The sequence below is a fragment of the Chrysoperla carnea genome, chromosome 1 (genome assembly GCF_905475395.1).
Source record: "Chrysoperla carnea chromosome 1, inChrCarn1.1, whole genome shotgun sequence".
NCBI lineage: Eukaryota > Metazoa > Arthropoda > Insecta > Neuroptera > Chrysopidae > Chrysoperla > Chrysoperla carnea.
Window position 1 is genome coordinate 78,436,944 of NC_058337.1, and position 16,940 is coordinate 78,453,883.

Here is a 16,940-nt window from a genome sequence, read left to right on the forward strand (position 1 = left end):
CGTGTTTATACAATAATTCTAATTATTAATATTCGCGCTTTGATAGGCTGTGAGACAAAGAGGGAAGACGGTCCCTTTTTTCGATCTATTTTTTAGCGGCCAATAATTCACTTATTGCGTTTCCTATGCTATTAAGCCTCTACGTTATATATATATATGACCTCTTTGATTTTTTCTCATATTATGTAGGTCAAAATGGCTGCTATTGCTTAGACAACTTTTCTTAAATACCATATATAAATGAATAGCTAATTTGTCATTAACTTACAAAACAGCTGTTTTTCGTTCAAAGTTCAAAAGAGGTTTAACTGTAAATAAGAGAGTGATTATTTTATGACAATTATATTATAATTTCCAAGGAAAACTATTACCATTACCTTTATTATTATCGTATGTGTTTTTTAAATAGAACGTGTTTAATTCACAAAATATTTAAATTACACAAATCCAAAAATAGAAATTTGTTTTTGAAAATAAAAATACAAAAAAAGATGATGGAAATAGAAAAAAAAAGAAATTTAAATAAAATTATATGTATCGTAAAACTTTTTTCATATGAAGGTAGGTCATTGAATCTACACGCAAATATTTTTTAATATCGCGCGCGCGAACATTCAACAAAAAAAAAATAGATTGTGTTTTATTAAGACATAAACCGGCGTAAAAAGACAATGTTTTTTCAAAAATAATTTGAACTCGACCTCAAAATATTTTGATATAAATAAATGGATCGTGAATTTGATATTGTCTTAAAATGCTGTTCATTAAGAAGCTTTCGAAATAAGAATCAACGTTTGCCACGTTTACCACAAGTCCCACATGAAAATAATTAGAAATTTATAATTCAAATGTTTAAATTTTTAAGACGATAAGATTTCGACATTTTTATGTGCATCAAAAGTATTACAGTGCTATCTCAAACAGAAGAAATAAAGCGAGTGTACTGCGTGATTTCTAGAAATTCGAAATATCAGTCAAGATTAAAATTTTAGTTTCCTTCGTCATCAAACCTTTATCGGAAACATCCACAGTAATTTCACTTTAATCAGACTTTTTCCTTACAATTCCAAAAATTCATTTCAAATAACTAAAACTACTTTTTAACTGTAACTGTAATTGTGTACTGAACTAGTCCCTACACTCAGTGTAAGTAATATAAAAAGAGAATATTATAACACCATAATAGCACTATCCTTTTCTATAAGTGAAAAATATGATGGAAAACATTTTTAATAATAATAATTTCATTTTTAACAGGCTTTTATTAGTATCATACGTAAGTTAGTATGTAACGGAAACTTTGCACAAGATTTTGATCCCTTTCAAAACGTCGGATCAACTCGAAATTTGGCATACTTATCAAGGTTAGATGACAATACAATAATTTAATAAGTTTATTTGATTATCCTGATCAGGATTTTCAGAATTAACGAATTCCATATCTGAAAATATACACATTTATTTGCGCTCCCACCACATTTAAACTGTTTTGATAAATTAATAAGAGTCTTACTTAAAAACACAAAATAAATAATAGTTAAAACACTAAAAAAACACGCTTTTGTAACATGCTGAACTAAATGGTAGAAAATAATTTCTTTACATTCAAAAAAACCATGTTATCGTAAAAAAACGTAGGGTGCTCTCTAAGATATTTTATAATGACTTTACTTTTACCAATATCTGTCTGTAAAATATTTACAGTAATTGAAAATTAGCATCCCACGCTTTTTTACGATAAAATGATTTTTTTTAATGTAAAGAAATTTTTTTTTTTACCTTTAGGTCAGCAAGTTACAAAAGCGTGTTTTTTAGTTTTTTTTAAACTATTATTTATTTAAATTTTCTATGTTGACATGGAAAAAATTCTGGCACTTTGTGTAATTTTAAATATAGCTTTAACAACCGCTACATTGTATTAGAACGTCTGTGAATGTTTTAGAAGTTGTTCCAAACTAGGATTTAAGAAAACAAAAATTACAATAAATTATATGGATAAAATACAATCAAATAATTTAAAATATTTTATTTGCGTAAAACATTAATCGTTTTGAACCAACATAATAAGTAGACATTATGAAAATTTATTAATTAATTTAGTGGTATAAAACACTTAAATAACTATAGTAATATAGTTAGAAGATTAAGTTAAGTAGTATTAAATATATACATTTATTTAAACATTTTTTGAACATAAACATGTGCCAAATTCCTTGTATACATAATTATTCCGCCGTTGCAGTTGTGTCATCATTTTGAATTTATGCTATGTATTGTGATAATTGTTTTTCACGTAATAGTATTGTAACGGTCTATCGTCTGGATTATCCAAGTATATTCACAACGAATATGCTATTTTCACAACATATGTCAAAATTATTTATTGAATATTTGGACCACAATTGTCGACAGTTTTTTAAATAAAACAAGTGAAAACAAACAATTGACTGAGTTAATTGTTGAAATACCATGTTTAGACAGTGTTGGTGACATAATTTTTTGACGTCACGTAATTAAAGAAAGAAATCCACTCTAAAATAGCCACACACGCATAACTGATGTTCTCATATTAATATATACTATATTTGCACTTAATTAGCGCCCTCTTACCCACGAGACAGTGATGTTTACAAAAAAATATTTCAGACAAAAGTTTTTATTTTGTTATAAGAAACATTTTTTACATTTAAACTTTTGTTCTATCTCTAACGATTTACAAGATGGGTCCTTCGGACCCAAGACCCAATTAACCAATGTTATTCATTTACGAACTCGTCCTCACATTTTGTGTCCTAAACACGAGTCGTAATTTCAACTTGATAACTCTTTTCGTTTTTGAGTTATCGTTCTTACGGACAGACAGACGGACAGGCGGGCAGACAACTGGAAATGGACTAATTAGGTGATTCTATGAACACCTATGCCAAAAATTTTCATAACATCAATATTTTTAAGCGTTACAAACTTGGGACTAAACTTACTATACTATGATATATTTCATATATACCTACATGGAATAATTGGCCATTCAAGAGATTCAATCAATTTTCTATTTTCCTGTGAATAAAAAAGAACGTTTTTAATACTACAGAATAAAAAAACATACGCGTTTTGAGCTAAAAAATGTTATCAACTTGAAGGATATAAAATAACACTCAAAGTTGCTGTCAAGTGTAGCTTGTGGAAAATTACGAAATAGAAAATAAAAATTATAAATCACTTTATGCAAACAAACGTTAAAGAAAAATATAATTTCAGGAGATTAAGTTGCCAGTAAATATAAAATATTAATAACGAGCTTCCATTCAAATACTGCAAAGAAAGTTTCCTCTTTTTCTAAATCATTCTGATCTTCTGATTCTTTTTTGAAAAACCTATCTAATCAACTCTTAGAAATTTTCAAAGTTTTTTAAATAATTGCAACAAAATTTTAAAAATTTTATGATGTAAACAACTAAACAAATTCTTCAATATATTTTTATTTTATGTACACAAACAAGACATGATAACTTCGAACTACATAGACTATGTCGACGACGATGTTGTCTCGATAAACAAATTATAAATAGTAGAGTACAAATTTTATTGAGGTTACTAGGGCGTTAACTACAACTTAAACAAATATTTTCATAGGGAAATAAGGACATCTTAATAGTAGTGCATATGACAAAATGTATAATAAAATAATATTGAGTGATTTTCAAGTAACCAGCGTTAAAAACATATTGAAAAAGATTATTGCATAATCATTTGTTATAGAAGACAGATTATAGAAAATAAGTTATCTGACATTAAGTTTGTAATTCTATATACCACTCTTTTTTATGATTTAATTAAGGCTCCTCCTTACACCCTCCTATTGGAAAATTTTTGTAATTTTTTAATGGAGAAATTGGATAAATTTTATTTATAACGTTTCAAGAGGGCAGTTGACTATTTTCTTCGAGATCGTAGTTTAAATATAAACTTTAAATAATTTAAGTGGTAATCGTGGTTTATATTTGAACAATATTATTTCTAATGATATTTTCGACAGATTAAAACACAACACGCGTTGTGTTGAAGAAAACACCAGAAAAACGATTCGCAATCATGTATTATAAATTTGAACATCGGTATAAATCGGGAATATTCGTCAACACAACGTGTTGTGTTTTGATCTGTCGAAAACATCATAATACATAAATGGCATAAAATTTCCTTTTATTTAAATAAAGAGTTTCGATTTTCTGTGATAAAAATAAGTTTTTATTTCGAATTTAAAAGCTCAATACGAGATGGGTCACCCTATATTTACTTTTCCAAACGCCGAACCTTTGCATTAAAAGGTAACAGTCATCCAAAAATTAAAAAATGTAATCATTCACCAAGTTTTTTGATAAATTAAAATGTTTAGTGAAACATATAGGAATCGTGAGTCCGAAACTTAAGCCAAATAATTAGCGAACACATTTTATTTTCTACGCACGTAAAATACTTCTTTCAATAAATTTGTGAAATAATTCTTTCAATCAAAATGCAATATAGTTCCATAATTTTCGGCTATTTAGTGTCCCGACAATGAAATTACTCCTTCCTCTTGACTGATGGTTTTTGAATAAATGATCTTTCAAATGCTGTTTCCTGTTTCGTTCTACCCTAATTAAGATTGGATTTTTACATTTACACGGAAACATTTGTTTCTCTAATCTAAGAAGCAACAGATGAAATATCCTCTAAACATCATTGCGATAATGCGTCCTTATGTAGCAATGTTTTGAGGATATTTCATTTAAAAAAATATATTTCTTGAATTAATTCCAACAAATATTGCCGATGTGATACTTAAATATGTTGATATTAATAAGGTGACAATATTTTGTTAAAAATAAATAAATTTCCTGATTAAAAATCTCCGAACTAAATTTACAATCTTGGTGATTTTATGTGAACCTCGATAACTCGAACATCAAGAGAAATGAAAAAGCGTTTTTGACTTAACAAATAGTTCGAGAGACAGAGGATTTAATTGCTAAAATTCTGACTGAGAAAGGCGCGATTTTATTTTAAAAACTACGGCGTCATTATATTTTACTAACTACGACTAACAGAGTCTACTATTTGAAATTCGAGTTACAGAGTATAAATATGTAAACCTCGCAGGGTCGTTACATTTTGTTTGAGTTACAAAGTCTAAATAATTCGAGATACTGCGTATTTAGAGGTTCAGCGGAAGGGAATGGCATTTTTTTCGACTTACTGGGGATAACGACTTAACGAGGTTTGAGTTTGAGTTATCGAGTTTTCACTTTACTATGAATTTTTCTCTGTATAAATTATGATATGATGGTTCTCTTTTTTATACTATTTTTGTTATACTATATTATTTCTTTATCTCACTCTTAAATGCACACATCACTGTCTTACTCTCACACACACAAACACACCCGTACACTCTTTGCCTGTGTAATTTATTTTTTCTGTTTTCTTTTTGGTTTTAGTGTCTTTTAATTAAGCCGTTTTCTCTTTTTATTATTGTTGCATGACTGTCTGTGCACCAACACACACAAAATTATGGGTATCATGTTCACATAAAAAGTTATTCGTGGCGAAATTTATTTATTAACTTATGTCCAAATATAAGGCTCTGGTAGGTATTCAAAATCATTTTAAATACAAATTATGAGGTTTAATGTAAACTAGAAATGTAATTAATAAGAGATTCATTTATTTTAATTACAAACCTTTATATTACCAAAAATAGAATACATTTTTTGAATGAATGAAACTGTGCCCCTATATTAAGTTAGGGTTTAGGCTGAGAGCCAGTAGTCGATAGATTTATGGTATTTTAACAAACCATATACATCATTTACTACCTGCTACCTGTAGTTCATGAGATGGGAACAGCTGTAGTTCATGAGAATAACAGCTAGCTTCTATACAGGTCACTCAAATTAGAAAAGTGTTAAACTTTGTTCGTGTCCAACGTTGTAGTAACAAAGCTGCCGATATTTTAAAATACCTCATTATTATTACTAAAAAATTGCAATGGAAGAAAGCCTTTTCTGTTTCAATGTCATGGAAGACAATTTTCAAAAGTTACAAATAAAGCATTTACGATATTTTTAGACTACATTCAGCACGTTTATTGAAACATTGAGCTTGGTTAAACTATTTTTGTAGAATGCATGGAGGTATTAAAAAGGAGGAGCTGTTACATTCAACAAGTTCAACATAAAACCATATCTATTGTTTGGCCAAATTTGTAGTACCAATATGGCGGTTTCAACATGAGCTTAAATATAATTCATAAAGCAAAATGCACTTATAAATAAAATACTACTAGTTTTGTTACTAGTTGTATGATTATTGACACAGTATTGACATAAAAAATCATTTGTATTTTTTTTTTTTTTGTGGAATACTGACTGTATGACAAATGTGTATTACGGACGAAGTGCAGTACCTACAACGTTACTGCACCTTCTATTCTATAATACCTTCATGGGAGAATTAGTGACTCTAATCCATAGAAGTAATAACATAGAGAAAGACCTAAAGTATGCGTATTCTGCCTTCGTTCCCTTTTTTCGGTCTCTTTTTTAACGGTCAATAATTCACTTATTGCGTTTGCAATGCTTTTAAGTATCTATATTATACATAACCTCTTTGCTCTAATCTGACTCATGAGTCTCCACTTCATTTTCGCTCAAGTATAAAAGAGTAAGTAGCACAAATAATGGGTTTGTTAAAATACTATAAGAGTACCCGTCACATATTTCTATGAAAATTTTTTGAAAATATGTTTTAAACACTTATAAAACTGATATTTTTTCTCCATACTGTAGTAATACAGATTTCAAGGAAAATATTAATTTAAAATGTAGGTACTCCCATATCATTTTGATATAGACTAATTTAAGGCACTCACAAAAGTTGAATGCATAGTTTCAGAATTTTTTTTATTGTTTCAGAAGAAATTTTCCCATTTTAAGTGTCTATTTACAATGAACACTTACCGATTTTTAAGAACGAAATAATATGTACTTATTAGCAAATTTCATTGTAGATACTCATTAAATTGAGAAATACAAACACTATTTAAATGAAAATAAAAAAAAATCCTGTCTTCTTTTCAAAATTAATAAATACATGAACATATTGCTTACATTTCTAGATTAAAAAAACTAACTTAAATTCAATTGAAAAATCGCCTGTTTCTATTAAGCTGTTATTAAGTTGAAAACAAATTATATAGCATTTTAGTTTAAACATTGATTAAACAGAAAAATTATAAAATTATTTATATTTCAGTAACTTTAGATTTTATCTTCTATTAGCTAAATTTTATTCTATACCCTTCACAGTCTCTGTTAGCTAAATTTTTTTTACTTTAAGCGTGCTTAAAGCATTGTGGAATAGAATCTGGAATTAGATAATTATATCTTCACCGACTTTCTCCACAGTTAATAGAATGAGATAATCTTACCTTAAATGAAACATATACTGAGAACAGTGTAAAATCCTTTCCTTTTTCATCTAAAATAAGCAAAAAAGCAAAAATTGCCAAAGAAATAAGTACCCTTTAATGTATGATGTTCGGTACTATTTCATTCGAATCGAGCTTCATTGAAAAATAAATTTCAACAGAGTGTACTATCTTGGATCTAGCCGTTTTCGGTGTTATAACCTTTAATACCGTTTGACCCTCCCCCCTCAACAGGCCAAAAGGAAATATTGACTTTCTTACGAAAAGTCCTTTGACCTTTGTTTTTCAATCTGGCAGACCATTAACGATTAGAACTTCGTTAGTTACCGTTAACTAAGTAAAATTTAATATCTATGTAAGTATAAGTACAATTTACAAAGAAATTAACACTATGAGTTCAAAGATTAAAAAAATCAAACTTTATATTCTAGAACGTTTAACGTAAATATATCTGTAAGTAGTAAACTTACCGAAGGCCCAGACGATAAGTTATAGTAAACTCTACTTCCTATAATTTTAATTTTTGGAAAAATTTAAACTTTCCTAAAATTAGTCGAAAAATTCTTAAAATTAAAAACGCTAAATACCAGGTAGAGGAGACACCTTATATATCCCGTTTTACTAACAGAATTAACAAAACAATAATATCGGATTCTATAACATAGTTTTCCATATGCATAAGCACTATTAAAGTTGAGGAAATTTGGCTAAATAACAATATTTTATAGATAAAACCTGAAAATACTGATACACAAAAATTATTCAATGAGTAATTATTATTATTTTTTGCATGCGTTCAATGTTGCTACAGCAATTTTTTTATTTTATCTATCACACATCTTTTTTAGAAATATTAGTATAATATATTATTTATACTTAGTGAATTTAATAAATTGCATGTATTAACAAAATTGTCTAAAATAAATTCCCAAAGCAAAATAAATTTCATTAGTTGTTGACAAAAACCTTCGATAATATATTTTGTATATTAAACTACTGACATACAGCGTGCTTCTAAAAGTAAACGCATTATTTTATCTGCATTTGCCTAATGAAATAAAAACTTGTCTATTTCATGTCTAAGTCATAAAAAATTGGTTTTTTTGAATTGTTTTAAAACTGTCGAAGTATGGATATTAGCTTTTGTGAACATAACCCAACATTGAAAATGGTTATATTTTTCTTCAAAATTTGATGGGTTTTATTTAACGAAAAATGATTCACCATCGAAATATGATGGTATCCTAAGCTAATCGAAAGCCATATTGGTGAATTATTTTTGAGAAACCAATTGAAATACCCATATTTATTCGGACTCTAATTATCGTAAAACAACGAAGTTCATAAACTTTTTTGAATTTTTTCAAGGATTCACTGGCAAAATGGCAAAATTAATTCAATAATATTTGTGATTCAATTTTAAAGAAATTAATTCATATAATATGTGAATTTTAGCGGAAATTTTCGAAATAAAGAAATTTTATTTGGTCAAGATTTATATTGTAAACTATGAGTGGAATTGGGTTCTGTTAAGAGTTCTTTCCTATCCTTGAATCAAGAATCTGAACTAAAAAAAAAAGAAAATTTTATAAATTCAAAAAATTTTATTGATTTAGTATTATGTTAACAAACCATGTTTTTTAGACACTCCGTAAATATTTAATACATTGTTTAGATATTATCGCAGAATAAAATAGTAGCACAATTGTCGAATATTATAGTACTATAGTTGATAGTAACAGTAGCGACTTTACTAACACAATTTAGTGTTTATGCTGTGCATTATTGTAGTTCAGATGTGTTATCAGCAGTGTTTGTTAGTTTGATAATGTTCTAGATAAATGCTACAATATTTTATTTTGCATTGCATATTTTTCAAAAATAAAAGAGAATGCTTTTAGAAAAACAGAATGTTTTTAGTTTTTGCTTTAACACTAAAACGCTAGGAACAGTTTTTAGTTCTATTTTGAATAAATAATAAATATAAAACACCTCCATCAATTTTAATAACTCAAAGTTTTATCCCCCGATAGTTTTATTTCTAAATCTTGTTGGTTTCACCATTATCCAGTTGCAAAATTAATATGAACCCAGAAGCACCACCAATATAATTTTATCTCTGTGTGGCTCATCACTAGATTTCACTAGATATAAAAAAAAAATTTTGTTAATTGCTACGTCTACCATAAAAAGTACCGAAAAAAAGATCTAAAGTCTACATATTAGTCATTCCCAGTATAAATTAGCTAATCGTAACTGTTTTACTTTAGCCAGTCTCTTGGTAGTCAAAATCAAGACCTTTTCAAGGAAATTTTTTTTTTTTGCCAATGGCTGAAAGTACTTTTCGAAGGGCTAATTTTGTGCGCTAATCACGAATTTTTGGGTCATTTGGTTCCTTGGAGTGAGGATAAAAGAAATGGCCATTTACAAGCGCGAAATTTGAATTGAACATGGAAATTTCTGTTTTTTGAGTTTTACTTTAAACTGAGGGATCAAATTGTACCTAGAGTACAAACGCACAATTTTCCGCCCACCAAAGGTCATTTAAAGTGAACTAGTGACTTTTTTAAAAGTTGGTTTTATACTTGTGGGTAGTTAAAAAATAAGCTAGTGTAGCGCCACTTTATCATAAATTGGCAGTGAGGCATTCAGGCATTCATTCTTCCCAACATGAATAACATACAAAGATAATTTTATATAATATATTTATTATATGAATGGAATATTTATAATATATATAGAGCAACATTTTTCAATCATAATTTTTTCAAAACAATTCCCCAATACTCTTAAGTAAAAATTATGACCTACTTACTTTATACAAAAATTTTATTTTTTGTAGTTTTATTATTATACTTTTTATTTTGTACTAAAATAAGCTTAAACTTTAAACTTATGTATAAAATTTATAAACCCTAAGGGCTTTAAATTGTAAAATTTGAAACAATTACTTCAAACAAAATAATTGTATAGTCAAATAATGTAGACAATTTTTAGTATATAATCTACAATTTTTTTATTATTATTTTGATATTAAAAAGCTGTAGTTTTACAATAATGAAATATTCATATTTAGTGATTTATTAACAAGGGATGGATAAATGAGTTTGATTCAAGAATTACAAAAGTGAATTATTCTCACGATTAATTGTTTCTTTTACATTGTTTACAAAAAAAAAGATTTCAATGATGAGTACAAAATTTTATGATATATATATATATATATATATATATATATATATATATATATATATATATATATATATATATATATATATATATATATATAATATATATTCAACTCAAAAATAAAACATACGAGACAATGGGATCTTTCAATCAAAAGTAAAAATCGATAAAACCCATTTTAATATACAGATTGTCTATACTTAAGTTGGCTACATATGGAAAGCTTTTTAATTAAAAAGTTTACGCAAAAAAGTTATTTCTGTATAAAAAATTTCTGCTTTCGAAAATATTAATATTCAGCTATTCAAACTTGACCTTGAATGTACAGAGTTTAGACAAATTGAAAAAATCCGATAGGAATGTTAATGGTCATTTAGAAATGTAAACCATTTTGAACAGATAATAAGGAAAACGGCTCAAAAAATCACTCCAGAGATATGTAGGAGTGTATTTGAACAATTGTAAAAGAACAATTACATGAATGGAACACGAAAGTGGATACTTTGGGGTAAAAACGAACTGAAGATAACTGCTTAGGAATGAATTGTTAACGAAGGGAATCTTTTATCCACTTCAATTTTAAATAAAATTTTGCAAAACACGTTATCTATTATCCAAATTAACCAATCATATCGTACTTAAAATGTTTATTGCTCATTTGAAACATTTATAACAAAATAATTAATACAGATTTTATTATTTTTCATACATTACGTCAAAATGATTATTGTTGACGTAAGTAAAGACAGTTATCTTCAGTTAATTTTTGCCTCAACGTATCCACCTTCGCGTTCTATACATGTAATTAATCTTTGCAAATACACTCCTTTCTTTAAATACACTCCTACATATCTCGGGAGTGATTTCTTGAATTATTCCGTTATTATCTGTTCTAAATGATCTACATTTCTAAACGATCATTAACATTCGGTTTGAATGTTTACAATGATGGACACCCTGTACATTCGATGTCAAGTGTGAATATTAATATTTTAGAAAACAGATTTTTATAAAGAATAAATAACTTCTTTTCGTAAATCTTATAAATATAATACAAAAGTTTTCCATATGTATGCTTTAGAGGCACCCTGTAGACGATAATATTATTGACAAGTACAAATGGCGCTTTACAGGGAGATAAGATATTAAGAAATCATAGTAATTTACAACAGTACTGTTCAAAAGTCCGAATGAAATGTTTTATAATAAATAGTACACTTTTTCATGGTTTACCTAGTCGTTCAATAGACCACTGCGGTTTGTTTAAAATTTTAGCCTTTTTATGACTGCTATATTCACTGCTTAAGGAAGTTTCCTCACCAGTAATAGAAAAAAATAAATTAGTAGAAAATGATCCAAATTTTTAGTATGATGTAGTTAACGATACATATTATTAAATCCAAAAAAAAATTTGGGTATCTTATCGATCAATTAAGAGAGTAATTAATTAATTAAAAATACACTAAATAACATAGCATGATATGAGGATGGTATGTTATTTAGTGTATTTTTAATTAATAAAAACTCTCTTAATTGATCGATAAGATACCCAATTTTTTTTTTGATTTAATAATATGTATCGTTAACTACAACATACTAAAAATTCGGATCCTTATCCACTAATTTATTTTTTTCTATTACTGGCGAGGGAACATCCTTAACGACATTTAATGATTTTCAAATTAATAAATAATGAAACGACTTAATTATTTTCTCAAACAAAAAAGGCATGCAGGGAATCATTGTTCACACAAACACATTTGTATTCATCAATGAACGAACTATTATAAATATTTTTATGAATGCAATGAATAATAAAAAAACAAATATTTCATTGAATTTCTAAACCAGAGTATTTCAGTCCACACTCTGATTGCACAGCAAAACAAGTTTCGTATGTTTTTAATAACCAAAAATAAACATGTTTACTGTCATATCATCTTTACTCCGATGGAAAAGACTCATAAATCAAGTAAATATGAATTTTTCAAATAGGTACAAATTTTAGTGCTATTTAGTTTGGTTTAGCCAACTTATTATTTTGAGCATTTTAAATTATATCCATTGGTAATTATATTGTTTTTTCAACAGGGATCAGCAGACTCAAATTATTCACAACCATCGTCCGACTTGTCGCTGGACGAGGAAAAGGAGACGCTCCGGCGGGAGAAGGAGCGCCAGGCGCTTAATCAGCTGGAGAAGGCACGGGTATGATACACATATTCTTTCTAAAAAAATTAATTTGTTTGATGTGTATAATGTGTATTATTTTTAGGGTAAGCCAGTCGCATTTGCGGTTCGCACCAATGTGTCATACGACGGCGCCTTGGACGATGATTCTCCCGTACACGGAAGCGCAATCTCCTTCGATGTACGAGATTTTTTACATATCAAGGTAAATTACTATTAATTCAGAATGTATCTATCTATTTTTCATACTAATTTCTATAAGACCATAAAGATTTTGGTTAGATATGTAAATAAAACTTTAAAGAAAAAATACTTTTCAGAGCACAAGCTTTTATTGCACTAAAAAGTAGAAAATAATTTTTTCTATAAGTCACTCATCCATGACTTTTCATAAAAGCTTGAGGCTCTCAATATTAAATGTCAACAATAATTCGAAGTACCTCACTGTATGTATCTATGTTTGTTCGGGTGGATTCGTGCAACTTTATATTAAGCGATCAAGCTTTTACTCGAATAGTCATGTATGACTGACTTATAGAAAAATTATTTTCTACTTTATAGTACAATAAAAGCTTGTGCTCTAAAAAGTATTTATTATTTAAAGTTTTAATTTAAGACTAAAAATCAAATGTATATCAAATATGGTGGAAGCGATGATCCAAAATAAACGTGTATACAAAATTTCAGCTCAATCGGTTGAGGATAACTGCTTCAAAATGTATGTACATACATACGAATGGACGATTTGAACTGATTTAGGTGCTTTAGCCCGACTCACTTTTGTAACAGCGTTTCTTTTAAAATATCTTCGGCGGTTAAAATTTTTTTAGTTATTAGCTCAAAAAACATAAAACTCTAGTTTATCTAACGATTCGCCGCTTCACCTCTGTGGGTATGTGCGAAGCCTCAAAAATCAGGATATTTATTAAAAATTGAGTTGGCCAAAGCACTAAAATCATTTGACATCGTTATAGATTCGATACTCGAAACATCATTCCCTACCTCGTTAAAACTTTAAAAAGAAATTTAAAACTTAGTTATTATAAGACACACTAGAAACGGATTTCAAAGAATTTTTATAAAGAAATAATAATTTTTTTAGGAAAAATATGATAACAATTGGTGGATTGGACGATTGGTCAAAGAAGGCTGTGATGTTGGATTTATACCAAGCCCGGTGAAATTGGAGAACCTGCGTCTGCAACAAAGTCAGGCCAGGAATTCAAAATTGTATTCGAGTAAGACTTCGTCAAGCAGCAATCTAGGTGCTGTAGGGAACGACGTGTCCAGAGGTAGCACCCCTCCCACACCTGGTATGTCCATTCCCAACACTGGCAAAAAATTTTTCAGGATTTTTATGTGTTTTATGTTGTGTTTTTTCTTATCGGTTTATAATTTTTATATGTGTTTTTTTCTCTTGATGTTTTTCCCATTTGTAAGTCATTAGTGTAAATTTTTTAATTCTTGTTTTGGATTTATTTTATTTAATTTTTTATTATTTTTTTTTTTTTAATTTGTTTTGTGGTGTGTATAACTAACTATTGCGGTATATTTGGTTTACTTAAATACAACAACTGTAGCTTATTTTTGTAAAAATGTACTCAACACCAAACCCTAAATTAATTATTATCTCTAATATTTGACTATGGACTTGGACTATGGACGGCGTTATTGTTTCTTGGAGCTATTTAAGCTATAGCAAAGGTTTATAGTTAATCAGCCTTAAAAGAGGTTTTTAGTTAATCAGCCTTATCTATAGGTATTGAATTGCACGAATAATAGTTACTTTTAAAACAATAATTTTCAAGGCAAAGGGGAGTAAAATGAAAATTATTATCGTATTTTTTTACAACAAAATTTCATTTCGAAATTGGCCAACTCTTTTTAAAGTTGAAACTTCTGAAACTATTTAAGCAAATATATAAAACTATCCAAAAAATAACCGTTCATTTTACCATGCTCGCTCGAGACAATATTTATGGAAACGAAAACAATACATATTTTTCGAAGAAAACAAGGTTGTTACTCCCGTTTATTGGAGTTAGGCAGACAAGCCCGTACATGAAACCTATTAAAGTAAATCATTATGTAGAAATGATGAGTTTGAACATCAATGCTGTGCATAGCTTACTTGCTATGACAAAATTACTTGCCTGTTTACAAACTGTTTTCAGAGTGATTTCTTGGCCACAGCGGTGACCAGTCAAAATCAATGTAGGGCAATTATACACAGCTTATGGAACTTTACTACTTTCAGCTCTGTTAGTGGAAAAAACTAAACATTTTATATATATTAGAGGAACAACACCACCGTCGCCCTATTAGCTCAGTTGGTTAAGGAGTAACCTATTCCGTCCGCGGTATGCTTAGGATAACGGGCTCGATTCCCGCCGTCGCGACAAAATTAATTTAACTTAATTGAGGAACTGATAAATTTTTTTTTTTTTTTTTTTTTTTTTTTTTTTTTTTTTTTTTTTTTGTAAGGAGGAGGGGAAATCTTGCATAAGACATCCTCGTGGATAGTGTCGAGATTCCTACCGACTAAAACCCCTCCTCAATCTAGTAGTTCGCATTGGAACCGCGTTAGCATTACTTCAATGCGAGTACTGTCTTTAAAATTACATCAGGTTTTCTCTCTGCCTTCTTTTTCTTTCGTCTCTATAATGACACGCACTACTTCATAGGCCTTTATCCATTCGTCTCGTGACAGTAGCAAGCTTTTCATCATGGATTGCGAGGTGAAAGTCTCCCCTGTTTTCCTCTGGAATATTTCTCTGGCTGCTTCCCATCTAGGGCAGAAAAAGAGTGTATGTTCCGCGTCATCTATCTGATTGCAGTAAGGGCATTTATCGGTTTCGGATCTTTTTCGGTCAAACAGAAACTTTTTGAAGCAACCATGACCGGACAGGGCTTGAGTCAAAAAGTAGTCCACCTCTCCGTGTGGTCTTTCGATCCAGTTTTTGATATTTGGAATTAAATTCCATGTCCAGCGACCATGGATCCCAGATTCCCACCTTTTCTGCCATTTTTCCATTGTGCTAGCTTTGACTTCTTCAGTAGGCCGACCTTCATAGAGTTGAAGTCTTTCATCCACTAATAGGTCTATCGGGGGTATGCCTGATATAACACCAGCACCTTCAGCTGAAATTGTCCGGTATCCGCTGCACACTCTGATGCAAATGATCTTTTGCAGTCTCACCATCTTTCTCAGCAGGTGTTGTTTCTTCATCGCTTGTTGCCAGGCAGGAGCTGCGTAAAGTAATTGAGAATGAATTACGCTGGACAATATTCGTCTTTTGGAGGCTCTGGGTCCTCCCAAATTGGGCATGAGGCTCGATAATGCTGACATGGTTCTCTCGGCTTTCTGTATAGTCTTGTCTAGGTGCACTCCAAAATTAAGTTTGGTGTCCAACCAAACACCTAACTGCTTTAAAACCTTGCCTGGACGGATTGAGACCCCTTGAACCTCAAACTCAATGGGACCAACGTTTCTTTTAGTTGTTAAGAGAACTGCTTCGGTTTTCTCTGGTGCTATTGTCAGTTTCCTCTTCTCCATCCATTGGACCACTCTTTGAACGGCAGTATTTCCGTGATTCATTAGAGTTTCCTCGTTGGTTGCTACCACAGTCATAGCTATATCGTCAGCGAAACCCACTAGCTCCACTCCTATAGGAAGTTTCATTTTCAGTAGGCTGTCGTATTGGATATTCCACAAGGTTGGGCCTAGTATAGACCCTTGTGGTACACCACTACTGACTTCCTTCTTTGTGACCTTTCCTTCTGCTTCTAGTATTATTTCCCGTTCCGACAGATACGACGCTATTAAACTGATAAGGCTTTCATCAATTTTCCTCACCCTTAGCTCATTAAGAATGATCTGCCACGAAGCACTGTTAAAGGCATTTTTAACATCGAGTGAGATAACCGCACAGAGGCGCCGAAATGTCTTGGAGAAGGCAGCTGCTTTTTGTGCTGTTTCTATAACTAAGGAACTGATAAATGAAATTATCAGTGGTAAAAGGTGGTAAAACACATATATGGTATCACAATGGGCTCTATAGCCTAAGTGTGTCCTTCGTGGGCGGTCAAT

At 29.7% G+C, this 16,940-nt stretch overlaps 1 protein-coding gene across 5 annotated transcripts in view; it reads left to right on the plus strand.

The window, feature by feature from the left end:
* LOC123302830 (voltage-dependent L-type calcium channel subunit beta-2) overlaps positions 1-16,940 on the plus strand; it is a 66,780-nt gene that overhangs the window by 35,461 nt on the left and 14,379 nt on the right. For 4 of the 5 annotated variants that reach the window (XM_044885924.1, XM_044885933.1, XM_044885939.1 and 1 more), the window contains exons 2-4: positions 12,752-12,868; positions 12,936-13,055; positions 13,953-14,163. In XM_044885924.1, the coding sequence (XP_044741859.1) occupies positions 12,752-12,868; positions 12,936-13,055; positions 13,953-14,163 (448 nt within the window). Of the gene's footprint in view, positions 1-12,491; positions 12,633-12,751; positions 12,869-12,935; positions 13,056-13,952; positions 14,164-16,940 lie in introns of those variants that run through there. The other variant, XM_044885927.1, reaches the window with a different exon arrangement.